At 39.3% G+C, this 17852-nt stretch overlaps 2 protein-coding genes across 2 annotated transcripts; one reads left to right on the top strand and one right to left on the bottom strand.

Moving 5' to 3' along the window:
- The first annotated feature begins 3896 nt into the window (after positions 1-3896).
- Positions 3897-13200, top strand: LOC105940131 (proteasome activator complex subunit 2). Its single transcript, XM_012882594.3, has 11 exons — positions 3897-4084; positions 4336-4368; positions 4456-4518; positions 4608-4694; positions 6708-6756; positions 6851-6948; positions 8263-8331; positions 8454-8521; positions 8613-8667; positions 8748-8834; positions 12929-13200. Exons 1-11 carry the CDS (start codon positions 4037-4039, stop codon positions 13007-13009), a joined length of 738 nt encoding a protein of 245 aa, XP_012738048.2. The 5' UTR covers positions 3897-4036; the 3' UTR covers positions 13010-13200.
- Positions 13201-15551, bottom strand: lsm5 (LSM5 homolog, U6 small nuclear RNA and mRNA degradation associated). Its single transcript, XM_036125599.1, has 5 exons — positions 15436-15551; positions 14315-14410; positions 14165-14192; positions 14002-14074; positions 13201-13419 (listed from the first exon to the last, which is right to left on the bottom strand). The coding sequence occupies exons 1-5, from the start codon at positions 15479-15481 to the stop codon at positions 13387-13389; spliced, it is 276 nt and encodes a 91-aa protein (XP_035981492.1). The 5' UTR covers positions 15482-15551; the 3' UTR covers positions 13201-13386.
- Between the last annotated feature and the right edge of the window lie 2301 nt (positions 15552-17852).

The following is a 17852-nucleotide window of genomic DNA, read 5'->3' on the forward strand; positions in this document are numbered from 1 at the left end:
TGGTCCTGAAGACGGGGTTGTTGTGCTTGACGCTCCTCCAGTATCGGGGCCTGGAGGGGCTCGTCAGGTTGCAGCCGTATTTCTCCAGGATGCTCAGCGCTTTGACGAGTCTGCTCAACGACTCCAGAACCTGACGGGACACAAAATCATGATAGGTTAACATTCTGAGGCTTTTTACCTCCCCTCTGCTGACATTTAACCGTAAACTGATAAAAACATATCGATTAGTGAACATTTTGCCTCATAATGTGGAAATGTTGCCAGTGTTTTTCCTACCATTCAACAAGGGAGGCGCCCTGCCAAGAAAGTCACGGCATGCAGTAAATGATTATACGTCTGTGCGTGTTCACGGTTAATTTTATTAAAACTAGCCTTTCTAAACCGCGTCAGATCGCATCCTGAGCTTTTTCTGTCTCTAGGCAGAAAAAGCAGACAGTAAATGCTGAGTCTGTTCTGATGGAGGAGAATGAGGCATTTATTAAAGAGAAACGCTTAAATTACCGAGAATTATCCTGACAGAATTAGTATTGCGCGCGTCGGGAGCGCGAGATCCAACTGGATAAATGAGTCCTTGTCATTTATTTTCTGGTGTGTTTCTACTGAAAAAGGACGCATTTGTTTATTTCACATGGTGCCCTGATTACTTCAATATACTGAGAAAGTTTGTCTGATACAAAAATGAGGATTATCACGTCTGTTTAATATATTAAAGCGTAATAGAGCATATTCTCAACAAGTAAACGGCTCTATGCTCATTATCAGATGTCCTAAAACAATTACCATTTGGTTTTATTTCACAAAAAGTCTCCCTGTTGGAAACAAAAATCCACCTTCCTGATTCCATCCCTGAAATAAGACGCTGCTTTATTTTTTGAAAACATATTTTTGTTGCTAGATAGACTCCATGAATGGATCAGAATCAGATTCTAAATGTAATTAAATTAAAACTGAATAAAGTTATGCTGAAAAATATTATAAACTCTGGCAGAACAAAATTTCAAAGAGATTTTCATTCAGTCAATAAGTAGGAAGGAAGAAAGGCAGGTAGCCTTCAAAATATAACAATGAATAAATTTACACGATAGAGACAGAAAGACGGATAAATAAGAAAAAGGTAAAGAGAGACAGAGGACGGCTGCTGGTATAAAACTGTATTCTGTTATATTAATGGAAAGCTAAGTGGAGGAAAGCCCCCCAGACAGAATTTCTAGGGGAAACACAGCAAATAATAGAGAAAAAAATAAGTGAAATATAAACTGTGACCCAACTGCAGCATAAAAGGCCAAATATTCTTTTCAGAGTAACAGAAATCATCAGCAGGACTATGAGCTGAAGGGGAATAGAAGCGGGACCTCAGGTTTGCTGCGCCCGGCGGTGTTCTCCTTCAGCATCTCCTCTGCCGTCAGATGACGGTACTTCTCTGAGACGGGCAGCGCGATGCTGGCCAGCGTCAGAACCTGAGCTTTCACGTCCTGGGCCGAACCCGACGACGCCAGCAGCGACTGGGCCGTCTGCCGGACCTCCTCCATCTGGACCGACTCGGGGCTGTCGCCCATGGCTGTCAGCAACAGAAAGACGAATAACTAAATCAAGCTTTAAAAAAACTAATTTAGGTTTAAATAAAATAATTACAGCTATTTTTAAAAAAGCACAGAGGAGATGATCACTGTTGTTCTGTTCTTACTTCATGTTTCATGAATTTATCAGCAGATTTATTCTTTGTTTTTATACCAACATGTGAAGTTTCGCTCACTCTGCATCCTGGTCTATTTCTTCCAAAAACAGAGAAAAACACTTTTCACCGACTTTCCCTTCTGAATTAATCAACTGTTGTCTTTAAATGAGTTTCTGGGAGCAGAGAAAACTTTCCTGACTCCCTGGATGGAGGCTTTAACAGCTAAAACCACCATTAATTACATTTTATAGCTTTGTTATTTTCCCTGGCTCTGAGCTTCTTGGTTTAGCTGCTTTTATTTCCTGGACAGAGAAACTGACAAAGTTGTTGCCATCATCAACTTTGAATCCTCGGTTTGCTTTAAATTCCCTTAGAAAGTACCCCTGGGTCAGTTTTATTTGATTTGTCTTGTCCACATAAACCGCCAGCTCATTTTGAACCTGGCTCTGGTTCTGATAGAGGTTACCTCGGTCTCATCGGCCAACTTGGATAACTTTTTATCTTTTATTTTAGGGTTTGATGGCACTTTATTCATTAATGGCTGGACAGTAAGAAGGGCAGAGAGAGCAAATGACCCGGGAATCTAACCGGGGACAGCTGCTTTAATAACTCCAGCCTCTGCAGCGTGTGTCTGCTCGACCAATGAGCTCATAAATTACTTTTTTACAAAGGTTTTCATGAGTTGATAATAGTTCTGATGAAAAGTGCAACTAAAAGATCAATCATAATCAAGTGTCATTTCAGGCTTATCTTTCTTTACCTTATCACAATGTCCCCATCACCATCTTAAATGTATTTATTCTTGATGATTTAGTTCTGTAAACACTATTTCAGTGTCGCATTGTTTGTTTTTCCTGTGTGAGTTTTTAAATCTGTGCTAACTGCTTTCTCTTGTAAATGTGAATTCGTTTCTCAATCTACTTGTATAAATAACTGTAATAATAATTATAAAAACTTAACAAGTAGAGAGCTTATCTTTGTAAAACATGACCTAATGGGATGACCAAATATCAAAGGTTAAACAAAGACTGCATGAATCGCTTCACCTTTGACACAATGGGAAACTCCACTGGGCTAATATTAGCCACAGAAATAAACAGATGACAGGTGAGAAAGTGTCAGCCCTCGGTGCTGCTTATTTTAATTAAAAACAACATTTTTTTAACTGCTATCGGTCTGTTAAATCACCTACAAGTAAAACAAAAACGTCAATCCAGCTGAAAGCGAAACTTTGAACCGATGTCAACAAGCTAGCTGTTTAGTTCATTATGTTACTCACCGCTGTCGCCCTTAGTGCTGATTCTGACGGGATTTTTCCGTATTTCCTTGGAAAATATTTTTTATTTTTATTTCTATTTTGGCCCAATGATGTCTTTAAAACGCACCGCCTTACGCGGAACGCTTCTTTCTACCCGTCTGAAACTAGCTGGATACGCGGAAGTGCAAATTTGACGGCGACGGAGCTACTTCTACTTCCGGTTTAACGTTTTGCGTGTTTTTAAAAAAATAAAAGCGGATTCTTCTTTTCTGTGTAAGAATCTGGTCTGTAACGCCGACAAATTATGTTTTTTTGTAAACGAAACATGTTCAACGGTTTAATAAAATAAATAAATAAATAAATAACACAAATGAAGTTTTCATGGTTTCCACCTACCAAAAAATCTAAGGTTCAAGCTGAAAAACTTAACGTTACCTTATTTTTTAAGGGTTGAAAAAAAAAAAAAAAAAAAAAAACAGTATAAACAACATTTAAATAATCAGCTACAACTAATAAATGGGTTATTATTGTAAGCTGTTTATGTTGGGGACAACAGTATCAAATGCATAATTAAAGTATGCTAATCAATTATTGGTCAGGTTTAAGGTGCATCACTAACCAAAACGTTTTTTTTCCTGTGCTTTCAAGTTGTGCCTCCGACAAAAACAAATCGTTATTCTGAAATATTTTATCTCATTTGCAGCCAGATGTTTGAACGCATAACCTGCCGCAGCTGCTATTTTTATTATATAATCTGTATTTCAGACAGAAACGCTTCAAATGTGTTCGTTAAATAGTTTCAGATATTTGTTTTTACTCCAACGGAAGCCCGACTTCCTGTTTACCTGCTACGCATGCTCAGTAGCAGCCTTCTTCGCGCATGTCACGAGCGGACTATTTTCTGCAGAGGAGGGACACCGCTGGGTGGGAGGTGCGACGTTTAATCGAAAGTAAACTCAATGAGGAAATAAAATAAGTCACACCCACACAAAAAGGTCCAACTGTCCTCAGCTGCAGCCGCACAAGAAAAATATATTTAAAATCCATCCTGGGGATTTATTTATTTTAAGTGGTTTATCTTTTAAAAGCGGCAGAGTTTCATCATGTCTAAGGCTGCAGCGCTGAAAATAAGCAGAGACAACGCAGTCAAGGTGAGTCCGATGGGGGCCAATGCGGCCAGGAATTACGAGTTCTGCTGAAACTTTTATTTTTTTGACAGTAAAATCGTTTATTTGTGAATGTTGTGTAAATAACGCGTGTAATACATTGTAAATATGGCTGTTTATGAGGGTGTACGCGGTGGAAAGTCCCGTTTCTGGGAGGAAAACGAAAGTAAATTTCATAAATCCTTCTGCCAACGTGACTCAGCAGGTACTTTTGTCTTTTTTTGTCTCCGACAAAGGTGGAAAACTTCCGCCAGTCGCTCTATCATGAGGTTTGTGTCCTTTAATAACCCTGAAAAGTGAAGTAATTCCCAGTTTAATTCCCCCTGCAGCTCCTGATCTCTGTTTTATGATTCCAGGCTGAGAATCTGTTCTCCAGTTTCATTCCTCTGAAGATAATTCAGCTGGATGCTCTGCTCAGGGTTCAGTATACTAACTACCTGTATTCTTCAGATCCACCCCAGGATGATTATTTTTATTTTTATTTAATTTGTCTGTTTGTTTTCCCCAGGATGACGCTCTCAGCATCACAGACATGTCTTCACTCCAGGCTCCTCTGGATATTCCCATCCCAGATCCTCCTGCTCCAGAAGATGAGGTGATCTGACGGCTCCTCTATTTCCATCATACACAACCCTCAGAATTAGTTTCATAAACTTTCTTCTGACTAGTCAATTTCAGTTGAATTTACTGTCTAATGCCAGATCAGTACACCTGTTCGCTTCATGCAGCTTCTTATGCACCAGCTATTTACTCAGCAATCAAACATTTGTTCATTTTAGGTCTTCAGATATGTAGTTTTTCTTTCTTTTTATAAAAACCCAACTTGGTGTATCTCTAATTATGAATTACTGAGGTACAAAGGATAATATTACAGCAGTAGTCACCATGTTTGTTGCTCCTGTTGTTAAAACAAAGTATATTTATATCCCTGTACTTATTGCAGAATTACATTGATTCAAGTAACTGAAACACTTTTAAGTTTAGCTAAAAAAAATTCCCAATTTGACCAACTTTGCTCATTTAAATCCATATCCTAAATAAAACATAAGCTCATTTCGGTTAAACAGGGCTGCACCGTAGCAGCAAGAAGGTCCTGGGTTCAAATCCTTTAAATCCAGGGTTTCTTTCTGCATCTTTTTTCTGGCTTTCTCCCACGGTCCAAAAACATGACATGTTATCTTATTTTGTCTCTCTAAATAGTTATTTAGATTGTGTGTTGGACTGGCAACCTGTCCCGGGTGCTGTGGGGTGAGATTAGTGGGTACAGACGATGGGTGAACAGGTATGGGATGCAAAATGTTTCATGTATACGGCACATGAAATAGCTGTCAAATCTGCTGACAGAGAGTTAAGTAGATTGCTCACTTCTCCTTTGTTGTGAATTTCCCAACTTCTTTTTTTTCTCCTTAAACTTAGTTCATTCCAGTTGTATTTGTGGCATATCTGATAAATATGCACAAGATTCCTTCACATAGTTTATTATTTCTTTGCAGCAGCCTAATGTCACATGAAAAATGTTAAAAATATTTAAACTGTAACTTTGGTGGTTGTGTTTTTAATGGGAAATGATAATCCCAGGGTAAGAAACACTGTATTGCAAAATGACCCTAACAATTTCTCGACAATAAATATAAACTGGAATTTATACGTTTATTAGTATTTAATTCCTACCACCATGATGTGTAATTATCTATTAACTAGGTGACATGTTAGAAAATCAAAAAGAGTTACAACTGATTTCTTTAGTCTCTCCTTGTTTTTATAAACCTTTTGCTCAGACCTGTCTTATTATTATTTCATAGGCAGTCTGCTTTCTAACTAGCGCTTTAAAATGAATCCAAACCAGGACCTTTAACCAAGTTTGGCAACATTATCCTAAAATGACGACCTAGTTTCACACAAACCCAAAATCTCAGCCCTTTTATATTCCTTCAGCTGCTAATAATGTGTCTGTAATGCATCTTCTGTCTCTGCTAAGTTATTTCCACTAGGACTGGACGATAATTCAATAACAATATATATCAATCGACAGACACGTTGTCAATAAAAAAAAGGATCAATAAAAAGTTCAATAGAATAATATTTTTACTTCCTTTTCCATTCTAGCCATGCATGTAGGTTAATATTAAAATCGTTACATCCTCCCAACCAATCACAGCGCAGATGCAGGAAGCCCTTCAAAGAGCTCAGAGAGCTTTTTTTTTTTTTAAACTTGCAATTTTGATAGAAATTTTGTTGAATAAAGGTTTGAGTTTGAATTCACTGTTTGTTGTTCTATATCTACAGAATAAGTTGTTAAACAACAGCATAAAATGGCCAGGACTGCTATCAAAATATATGTTTAGAATTTGTTGATAATTATCTATATAGATCAACATGATTTCTGTTTTATTGATATGCTTTTTTTTCTATATCATCCAGCCCAAGTTTCCACAGTTTTCAGTGTCCGCTGGGCGCTCAGATAACTGCCTGATAAGATATTTACTACATTAAAATAAAACATAAAATAAAAAAGGAGGCCTGGCATAAGTTTTTTAAGTTTCTGATCTGATTGGATGTTCTGATCCAGCTGACAAATTTGTGTCTCTGCTACTGCCTTATTTTCCAGGAAATGGAGACAGACAAGAACGATGAGGAAGAGAAGAAGAAGAAGAAAGGTAAACAGTTTTGGACGACTCGGTCCCTGAAGGTAATATATTTTTTTAATAGGAGGAAGTGAAGGCCTTCAGCTGCTCTTTCTGTGTCTCTCAGCTCCAAAGTGTGGCTTCATCAAGGGAAACGAGAAGATCATGTTGCTCCTGGACAGAGTCAAGCCTGAGATCGTGGGTCTCAGAGAAACCATCCTGGTTGTAAGTAATCAGCCAGAAACCATCAGGGTTTTGGGTTATAATGGGAGCTGTAATTACTGATAATCTGCGCCTTTTCTTTTTCTAACGTTCCTTTTCTGCTTTCTTTATATTCTCTCTACACGGGAACCATGCTCAGGTTTATTTATCTGTCTCCCTTTATTCGCATGAAATGGCATCACATAACAGTTTAGGAATACTTTTAACATATCTGGACAAATAGAAATGGGATATTGATTTTACCAATAAAGAAAAACTCAAGAAATATAGTTAAAGGATAAAAATGGAAGAAAATACAATTTAAAGTCACATTAGCTGCACATGATTAGAAGAACAGAGTCTTGTAAGGGATTTACAGACATTAAAGGTAAATGCTAACAAACAGCAGGTCACGCCAGTCCATCCTGAGATCAAGATGCAAAGTTTCTAAAAACATTAAATGTCTTGACAGACTCTACTGTAGGCTGATGTTTGATGTGACTTCATGTCGGCACAATCAGAAAGAGTCTTTGACCTTCCTGGGAGGAAATGTTTTCTCTCTAAGAGAAACATGCAGGCTGACTGAAGAGAACGCAGACAAAGAGCGGGACTTCTGCTACGATGTTCACATGAGTCTAAAGATGAATTATTTGGACACCAGAACAGAGGACACGTTTGACATAACCATACCAATTTTAATTATAAGGCACATTAAACACTAGCAGGACCAAACTGCTGATAAACCAAGTATAGCAATCCAGGAAAACAGCCTTCATACCAGCGGTGCAGCACGGTGGTGGAAGCCTCATGATTTTTGCTGCAAACATTGTAAAAATCAAATCCACAGAGATTTCTAGCGTGGATTAAGGGGTGTCTGAGCTTTTTTAACCGTCTGTTAATAAAGCTGAAGCAGAACTGGACCGTGTTGCAAGACGGTGACCCAAAACATGGCAGTAAATCCAGTTTTTATCATGAATCAGCGCTACATAAATAAACTAAACAGATCTGAACTAAAGACTGATGTGAAAATGAACAGATCTGATCCCCTGAGAGGCTGTGAGGTGACTTTAAACTGGCGAGCCTGGAAGAAACACCACAAACATCCTGAAGGTCCTGGGTTCAAAACCCGTCCAGAGGTCTTTCTGCATGGAGCTAGCATGTTCTCCCTGTGCTTATTTGGGTTCTCCTTGGGTACTCCTCCTTCCTCCCAGAGCCAGAAAAACACCAGTGTTGGGTTAACTGTGTAATATTTAGCTGTTGTTGGGTTGGTGCAAACAAAAAAAGAATAAATGAGAGTAGATGTTAAAAACTGCTGATGGTTTCCTGTGATGTCTGCAGGTTTCATGCTGGATTCAGCACCTCATTCCTAAAATAGAGGATGGGAATGACTTCGGAGTGGCCATCCAGGTACGTCCCGCTCTTCTTCTTCTTCTTCTTCACGTTGCTTTCATCAACGCCGGCTGCTCCCACCGTGTCTCGTGTTATTTTCCACGCCGCGTGTTAACCTCCAATCCTTGGTCGACCCGCAGGAGAAGATCTTGGAGAGAATCGCTGCAGTTAAGACCAAAGTCGACGGTTTTCAGACCAACATCAACAAGTAAGACGAAGGAGACGTTTTTTTCCCCCCGCAGAGCACGCCTCTGTCTCAGCTTCTCTGCTTTTCAGCTCTGCCGTCTCCCTTCAAACAGGTACTTTTCAGAGAGGGGGGACGCCGTCGCCAAAGCCTCCAAAGATACTCACGTGGTAAGCGAACGTTAGCATCCTTCTGGGTAAATAACTGGGAGCTGATGGGTTTTATAACAGCGGCTTCTGTCTGCCGTCAGATGGACTACCGCTCACTGGTCCACGAGAAGGACGAAGCGATCTTCTCCGAGATCAGAGTGATCGTCCTGGACGTCCGTGGATTCTACGTAAGTCCTCCGCCCAGGCTTTGACAGACAGACAGCACTGAGAATATGAAGAAACTCAAATAAACTGTAACATTATAAGCTGCCTTCCACGGTTAGAGGTGAACAAACAGGTAACAGTAGGGCCCTATAAAATCCATTTTATTTTTTCCCAAATTCCGTTTTTTTCCGTTTTAATTTTTGAAAATTCTGTTTTTTTCCGTTTTAATTTTTACGAATTCAGTTTTTTTACTGTTATTTCAGTCGTAAAAAGAATGTGCTTTTAATGTTGATGATTAAAATGTACACAAATAAAATAGGAATGACCTTAAATTTGAGGTAAAAAAACATCACATTTACTCAATACTTTTACTGCATGATGCAACATAACACTGCACTCTAAGTACTAACAAAATATTAATGGTTATGAACCAATTGTTATAAATAAAAGTGCTCCATTAGCTTTTTCAAGTTAAAAAAATAAAATAGGACCTCTCAATTTCAGAATATATGAGTAGGTGAAGTTAGCGAAGACTGCTTACATTTTCAGGTAGGGCTCCTCCCTGTTTGCAGTGCTTCTTTAGAAACGGACACAGTTCTGTCATCTTTTCCAAAGGGATGTCAGCCTCAGTGTTTCTCAACTTTTTCGCCGAAAGCGGAGCTGTGGAGAGCCGCTTCATAATTTTTTCAATGTTTTGATGGGGGGTGGTGGGGGGAAGCTGAAATGACAGAGCGGGAGGGGTTGTGTCGCGCAGATTTGCGTCCCCCGGTGTACATTTCCCCCAGACGTACGTTCTTCTCCCACACAAAAACAGAATTTCATTTCAAATGTAGAAATTCCGCGTTTACACTAGATTCCGCGTTAATTTGCCAATTCCGCGATTCCGTGATCGCGGAAATTATAGGGCCCTATAACAGACTAAACACCTACATGTGGACTCTAGCAGAAAAGTCAAGGATCGTGTGATGAAGGTGGCATCGCTTGGTGGCATCGTGCTTTTTGTAACTAAGGTCTTTTGAATCTAGAAAAGTGTTTTTTTGGGGGAGAATTTCTGCTTAATTTAGAGATGATGATGAAAGAAACGAGCAGAAAGCAGGAAAATGTGCTGAAAAAGAAACCGTCCTGGAGTTATAGTGTCCTGTTCCACTGGAACAAAAAGCAGATATGCAATAAGGGACAGCAGGCCTGTAACGACAGATCAATTAATCGCACAATCATTTTTAATCACTAATTAATTAAAAGGAGCTCTATAATCTGCGTAGGTGTCTTTGCTGTTTCCTCTCTCTGAGACGGGACAGCAGGTCTCACTACGCTGCGTCGTCTCTGCTCTCCCTTTCTTTCTCGTTTCCTCAGTGAAGGAGGAATTAAATCCTGTTTTAGCTCGGCACATGCTCAAAGTTTAGCCTCGTGAAGAAAAGCCAGAGAAACTGGTTAGAAAAGTAAATTTAATTGGTGTCAGAGATGAACACGACTGCTGCAGTGTGGGAGTTTTTTTTGGATTTAAGCCAAACGACGGCGGCTGACGGCTTGATCTGTGTGAGGCGGTACGATGAGAGGATATACCTGCATTATTACGCCGTTATGACATATTTTAAAAAAGATCTCCAAACGACAATATTATGGTTTGAAGCGATAATTTTTTTATAAAAATGTATCCGCCAGCAAAATTACTTATGGCGACGGGCCTAATAAGGAACGGACGTTAAACGTGAAAAATGTCTTATCGCATTAATAATTGTGATTTATTGTTGGACGATGTTTATAAATCCCTAAAAAACTGACAGTATTGTTGCAGTTTGGTACTGTGTCTGTTTTCTCTGCCGTGGGCCCCATGAGCGCATCAACAAATAACATATTTAACATCTAAAATAACATATTTAAGATGTGATTAAAGGTGGTGCTGTGATGCCACTAGTGCCACAAAAAAGGTTATTTTGAGCTGTTCAACAATACAAATTGCATCTCTGATGTAACCGCTGTCCTGAAGAAGCGCGTTTCCTCTATGTTATGAGGGCAGTGCTCAGTGGCGTCACCAGGGGGTGGCCAGGGGTGGCCATGCCCCCCCCGGTCCATGTCCTGGCCCCCCCCCACTGGCCAGTGTAAATTGTAGGCAGCTGCTCTTCCTGACCTTCTATCACGCTTTTATTTCTATCTGCCAGTATCTACTTTCCCCTAGTAACTGTTTTGTTTTCCAATAAATTAATAGATGTACACCTTATTCTAAATATGATTACACAATAAAAAGGAATTGTCGTTCAACTCAAAATGTTAACTGTACTGTTATTGGTCTACGCACATTAGATCATTAGGAACATTAAAAATCCACAAAACCATTAAAAACCAAAAGATGTTAGTAGGCGTTTACTTAAGTTTTCTACAGGCAACTTTACTAGAACAGTAGAATAAAATCCTGAAGTTATGGTTTTTAGTTTCACACCCCAAGAGTTTAAGTGGCTCCATCTGCCCACCTATGAAACCTTTCTAGAGGCGCCGCTGGCAGTGTTAGCGTCCACATCTCTAATCTCTGCAGATGTGTCACATGGGCACTAACACTAGTAAAAGCCTTCAGAGGTGCAGGAAGACGCTTCATGGGTGGAAAATGGTTTCTAATCTAGATGCAAATTAAAGCAAAGCGTAGAAAGGCTTCTTCCAGCTGCTGGCGCTGCTCGCTCTGAAACAGGACCAGCGATGATGATTGTCGTCGTCTTCCAGCCGTGAGCGAAGAATCTGCTGAGGGTTTCTTGTTTTGCTGACTGTCAGCAGGAACAGGGCGAACAGGTTGTGGCAGGGAGGGTTTCTGACACGTCAGCTCTACTCGTTAACTCAGGCTCATCTTTCTGGTTTTTAGGCCAGTATTACCACCAGTTTACACAAAAAAATAAACTCTCTGCAGGTCAAATGCTTGTTTTTAGAAATTTGACATAAATACCTGACATCTTCTCACCTGGCTAACACCTCTGCAGTATAAAACACAGAAAGGCTGATAACGCAGCTAATGAGTAATTATTTCAGTTTACATGGTGAACAAAACTATTTCTACAGCTCATTTTCCTAATTTCTTTAAATTCGTCATGTCTTTCTTTAGATTTTATCGTAGTCATTTTTAGATCCATCCAGTATTTTTCAGGCTTTCTGAACAAAAGAGAACCAAAGATTGACTTTTATATCCAGCAGTATAATAAAAAGTTTCTTCTAATACGACAGATTCCGGAACAACACAATCACTCACTTTTGCTTCTTTCTGCCACTGGTTTAAAAAAAAAAAAAAAATCACTCTTTACATGCTGACAATCAAATATATAGTTATTTTAATTGAAAAGTGAACTCATACATTTTTATATAGGGTAATATACTGTATGTAGTGTTTTTATTTGTTCATTTAAAAGATATCTAATTACAAACCCACAGTAGCTCCAGAAATGATTACAGAAATGTGAGCTGGTACTGCACAGTACTGTATCTGATTATATTACTGGAAAGTTTAGTGGAAGGAAAAAAAGTGTGCACTAAACAGGGATAACCCATTACTTTGAGAGGCTGTGAACCAAAGCGTATTTGAGAAGTCGGTGTAAAGTTCATAAATGTGGATCACAGCTGGAGCTTCCAGAGCCTTTATTGGTTTAAATATCCTAATTTCCTGAAACAATGAGTCTTGGTTGCTTATTAGGAAGTTTCCCTGTTCAAAACTCCTCATTTAGTCTTTTTGTTCTGATTTGAGATGCAGCTGCTGTAGTTCATGTCAGTCAGACTTGATTAACTTACTAAACTAAAACAAACTTAAATAACTGTTTCTTAACAACACTGAATCTGGCATTGATAAATCCTCCTACTTGAAACTGTTTTTTGTGCTTTTAGATGCCAACAGTTTCAGAAATACCCATCAGGACAGCAGTGAGCATCGATAAAACACCAATAGATGCTTAAAACAGAATTTGTGAATTATGGCTGATTATGCTGGGATGTGTTTTTGCAGTTCTGGCTTAAAGTTTCCTCTGGAAAGCCCTCAAAGACCCTCAGAAAGCCTTAAAAACTAATAATTATTAGTCCTCCTCACTGCTTGGAATGAGATTATGAATTAACAGTAACAGTTTCTCCCCCACATCTGTGTGTTTTTCAGGCTGAGCTGTATGACATCATCACCAAGAACCTGGAAAAGGTGACCAATCCTAAAGGCGAGGAGAAGCCGTCGATGTACTGAAGTCCCTGAGCTGCATTCAGCACATCTACCCATGCTGGTGGACTAAAGTCTTTAACTTCATCCCTACAGTCCAAATCCATAACCCGATGTTGATTTGATCACTTCGTTTTGACGCAACACTTCATTCTGACCCGACGTTTGCACTAAAATTGAACTTGTCAATAAATAAAAACTTCTTTTTTTTTCCAAAATGGTGGTAAATCATCTTTTTATTTGAAAACAAACAAACAATCTAACATGATGCATCTTTCATTCATTTAACAAACACAAAACAAAGAGCGTTAAACCAAAAGTGTTTTTTCCTGATACAAAAACCCAGAAAAGAGGGCGTCGGAGAGAAAAATGTTAGAAACGCAGGAGCCAGAGCGACGGCGCGCTCACACCTCGGGTCCTTCTCCACCGGGGATGAGCTGCAGGGGAGGAAAGAGTTCAGGGGGGGTTAGTCTGGGAGGCGGGAGCGTGTTGGCGTCACTGAGCTATATTATACACTGGAGTGCTAATCGCCCGCTGTTAGAACGAGTCGCTTTGAAGCCTCCAGCCGCCATATTGGTACTCCCTATTTCTCCCCAGTAACTAGGGAATATGAGCGCTACAGCATCGAATAACGAGGATTTTCTCATGTTCAGGGGGGGCTTAAGACTTTTAAAATGTCAAATGCCATATACTTTTATGTTATGTTCTAAAACTATCAAGTACTGAGAAAGTTATGTGCTGAAATATTTTGCATTTATATATATATATATATATATATAAACAACATGTAAAATATTTCAGCACCTAATTTCCTAGTAGTTGATAGTGTTAGTACATCCACTGACTGTAGAATTACCTGTGAAACGTTTCACACAGCCAGAAAACTGCTTGTTGTTGCAACCAAATCCTATGGGATTCTGTGAGAGTAGGGAGTAGCAAGATGGCGGCCAGTGACTTCAGTTTTTCGGCAGAATCAGCACTCCAGTGTATTATATAGCTCAGTGGTTGGCGTCGCCTACCATGGTGATGTTGTTTCCGTTGAGGAGGATCTGATCCAGCTTGGTTATCCTCCTGCCCTCTGGGGTGATCTCACTGCAACGCAGACAAGAAGCGTGAGCTGAGCGGACAGAACATGAACGTAGGGAGAGGAGGACTGATAGATGGATAAACGTCTGAACTCACAACTCTGTGACATCCTCCAGCACCATGTCTGAACGTCTGGGTCAAGGAGCAGAACCAGTGAGGCTAACAGGGTCTAGCCCAGTCGGTACCAAACAAACATTTTTTTTTGTTTTTTTACTTAAACACATGCATGCATTTCACAAAGGATACTGACAAAGTCGTCGAAGCCGAGCAGCGTGCCGACTATTTCTTTGTCGGTTTTCATCACTATGTGTATCCTGGAGCCGATACATTTGTCCACAAGCTCTGCAAAACAGGTTAGATTGTTATTTCTGGAGTTCTCCCTGACAATGATAAACGACGACGATTCCTTCACGCCTTCCTAATATCAGGTGGTTTCCCTTGTTTCTGCGCCGGCTTTTGGAGAACCAGACTTTCCTGATCAGAGAGCCTAAACCTTACAGTTCCAATCTTTGAGCCGCTTTAACCTTGTGAGAAGGGCCTCTATCACCAGAACACCACCAAACCCTTCCTGCATCGTTAGAAGAAACTTTGATCCCACTCTGTATTCCTGGGCAGAACTGGGAGGAAGCCCACTCCATCAGATGGGAAACCAAAGCTCTCGCACGGTTCTGACCAGGATAACAACCCAGTTCTGGTCCATCCGGGGGTCAAAGGGCAAAGAGGCTGGGTACCATCATGTCACCAGCCCTACAGAGACACCAAGGAACCCAACAAGCATGTTTCTGGTCTGTGGGAGGAAGCAAGAGCACCAAGAGAGAACATAAATCATGCACAGGGAGAACATGGCAACCCCAAGCAGAAAGGGATTTGAACTCAGGACCTTTTTTTGGTGCAAGGCAGCAGTGCTACCAACTGGAGCAACAGATTCCTGCCACTTCCATGCAAATAGAGATGGCTGCACACTTTAAACACAGGAACTGCTCCTGTCTTCTATTAGTAGTTATGTTGTCAGATGGACTTCACGTGAGGACGCCATTTTGCCCTGAATTACTCAGGTTTGCACAGGTGGATCGTTAATTACGGCTGCATTCATCTTAAAAACGTTCTGCCTGTGCACATGCTCAATTATCTCAAACTCTACGCCTTTATTCGTCTAATTTACTCTTATTTTGAAACGCTTGTGTTCAATAAATGGCGCCGTTAACTTCAGTCCAGTCCGCCGCATCTGCTCCTCAGCAGCATCCCGACTTGTAGCTGCTTCAAACTAAAGTAAAACACGAACACCTCAGACTTTAGCTTCTAATTCACACCCAGAGGATTTAAAACCCGGGTCAGAAAAAAACACAGAATGTCACTTTTATGCCTACCGAGTGGGAGCAACTGTGAAGGGTTGGTCGCTGGTGTAGCCGCCATCTTGAATCGAACGCAGTCAAAACCAATCGACAGAAGGTTTAAATTGGGATCAGGCAAAAGCAATCGAACACCCCTAAATCAATTTTATGGTACTTTATATATGTTTATCTGTTAAATATAAATAGTGGTTTATCTAAAAAAAATAATAATAATGATAACAATAATAAAGGTGAAAAGTAAGACTCACTGATTTTTGTATTTTTAATAAAAAGTTTGAAAGCAAATCCTACCTAACTCCACACGATGGCGCTGGTTGTATCAGTTGACGCATGACGACATTTTTTTGTCTGCCCTGAAGCGCATAAGAAAGTCAAGATAGTTATCTGCCATGGCGGATAACAAGACGTCGATTTTATCTTCTTTAAACTTTCTTTTCATTTCATTTTCTAACATAGCAAGGGATCATGCAGAAAAGCTAAACTTCTCTAATAAAATATAATAGACCTTATTTGTGCTGACACAAATGCACTGGTGCACGGTAGGGTTAGAATTCCTGTACTCTTTACAGAAATGAAAATAAAATACACATAAAAAAAATCACAAACACTAAATACTATTTAGTTATTGCTATAAAAATATTCAGTACAGTAAAATATGTGATGACAACAGACAGATGCACACAAAATCATAAAAAAAGTTGAAAGTTAAAAAAATAAATGTCTAAAAAGGGTTTTTGACAGGAGTGAAATTCCAGTTGGACAAATTCAGTCCAGCTGGATTTTAGGTTAGTTGAGTAAGACCAGATTTAATTCCTAATACTCATATGTAGAGTCCGCCTGAATAAGTAGTGGCAATACAGTACAGTTGTATCAAGACTATTGTTATGTAATCAGAAAATATCATAAACAGGAGGATTTGAATAACAATCAGTTTTTTTTCTACATGCAATTGCATGTTCTCCCTCTGTATCTATGCATTCTCTCCAGATCATCTGGCCTTCTTCCCTGGTCAACCAAATATTACTGTTAGATTAACTACTTACACTGAATTGCCCTTGGATATGACTGTATGCATTCATGCTTGTTTAGCCCCTGTGGGAGTTTGTGTTGCACTTTGATGGACTAGTAACCGTTTTAGACTATGCCCTGGCCCATCACCTTCCCTGCAACCTTGGTGGGTATAGATGAATCAATCAATCAATCAAATTTTTATTTGATTGATTGAAGGGAGATCATGTTGTACAAATAACATCATTCTAGCCCTGGCAACGCTCATTGGTGACTTTTTTATCTATTGTACTTTTTATTGTCTCTAATAAAGTATGTATATATATATATATATATATATATATATATATATATATATATATATATATATATATATATATATATAGTAATTAGTGTTGCACCGATACCAGTATCGGACGGGGCCCCGATCCAGCACTAAAATGGTGGTATTGGTATCGTCGAGTACCAACAAATATAAAAAATAACAAGTACGATACCATTTTGATGTTTTTATGTCACTTGAACGCAGCCTTTTCTCTCCCGACTGGTATTATACATGTTATATAAGTTCATGAAAGTTGCACTATTTTGGCATTTGAGAGCCAAAACTCAGGGTTTAAAAGAAATTATTCAATTATTAATGTAATTTTACTGTCTTACTGTTGCACTACTATTATACATGTTATAATTTCACGAATGTTGCACTATTTTGGCCTTTGAGAGCCAAAAGTTTATTCAACTATTGTCACCCATTCCACGTAGGCAATAAAAAGTTCTACTACCCTAGGTAGTATGCAGTTCTTCATATATACACACACATCAATTTCAAACAGATGGTATCGGTATCGGCCAATACTGCACAGCCAGGTATCGGGTATCGGTATCGGGGCCAAAAAATGGCATCGGCGCAACTCTAATTGTAAGTGTTTCAGTTACAGTATTTAACCTGCTTCGCTGAAGCAGGTATGCTGATAGCTTGCAAGCTAATCAAATTGGATATTATAGGTTATTTGGGGGGTAGAATTACAACTTCGGGGGGTCTTAACATATTTTCAACAGAAAATGTAATTTACAACACAAACCTCACCACCAAACTTGCTGCAAATCCTTAATATTGTTATGTTTCTATCCTTCAGCTCATCAAAAAGTACAAAAATCTCTTTCTTGACATTTTCTGTAATTTTACTATAAATAACAGCTGAAGAGCCACACTAACACACAGGCAATTATTAGAATAATATATTTAGCTACAATGCCTTTAATGAAAATTATCTTAATGTGTACGAAGATAAAGTTACAATAAGGTCCCTGCTTTTCAAACAACTTTGAATAAGCGTCTTTTAAAAGCTAAATCTAAATATATGCTAACACTTCCGGCAAAGCGAATCCGGAAGTGCGCTGCAGGGAATCCTCTCATCGATTCC

The sequence above is a fragment of the Fundulus heteroclitus genome, chromosome 21 (assembly GCF_011125445.2).
Source record: "Fundulus heteroclitus isolate FHET01 chromosome 21, MU-UCD_Fhet_4.1, whole genome shotgun sequence".
Taxonomy (NCBI): Eukaryota; Metazoa; Chordata; class Actinopteri; order Cyprinodontiformes; family Fundulidae; genus Fundulus; species Fundulus heteroclitus.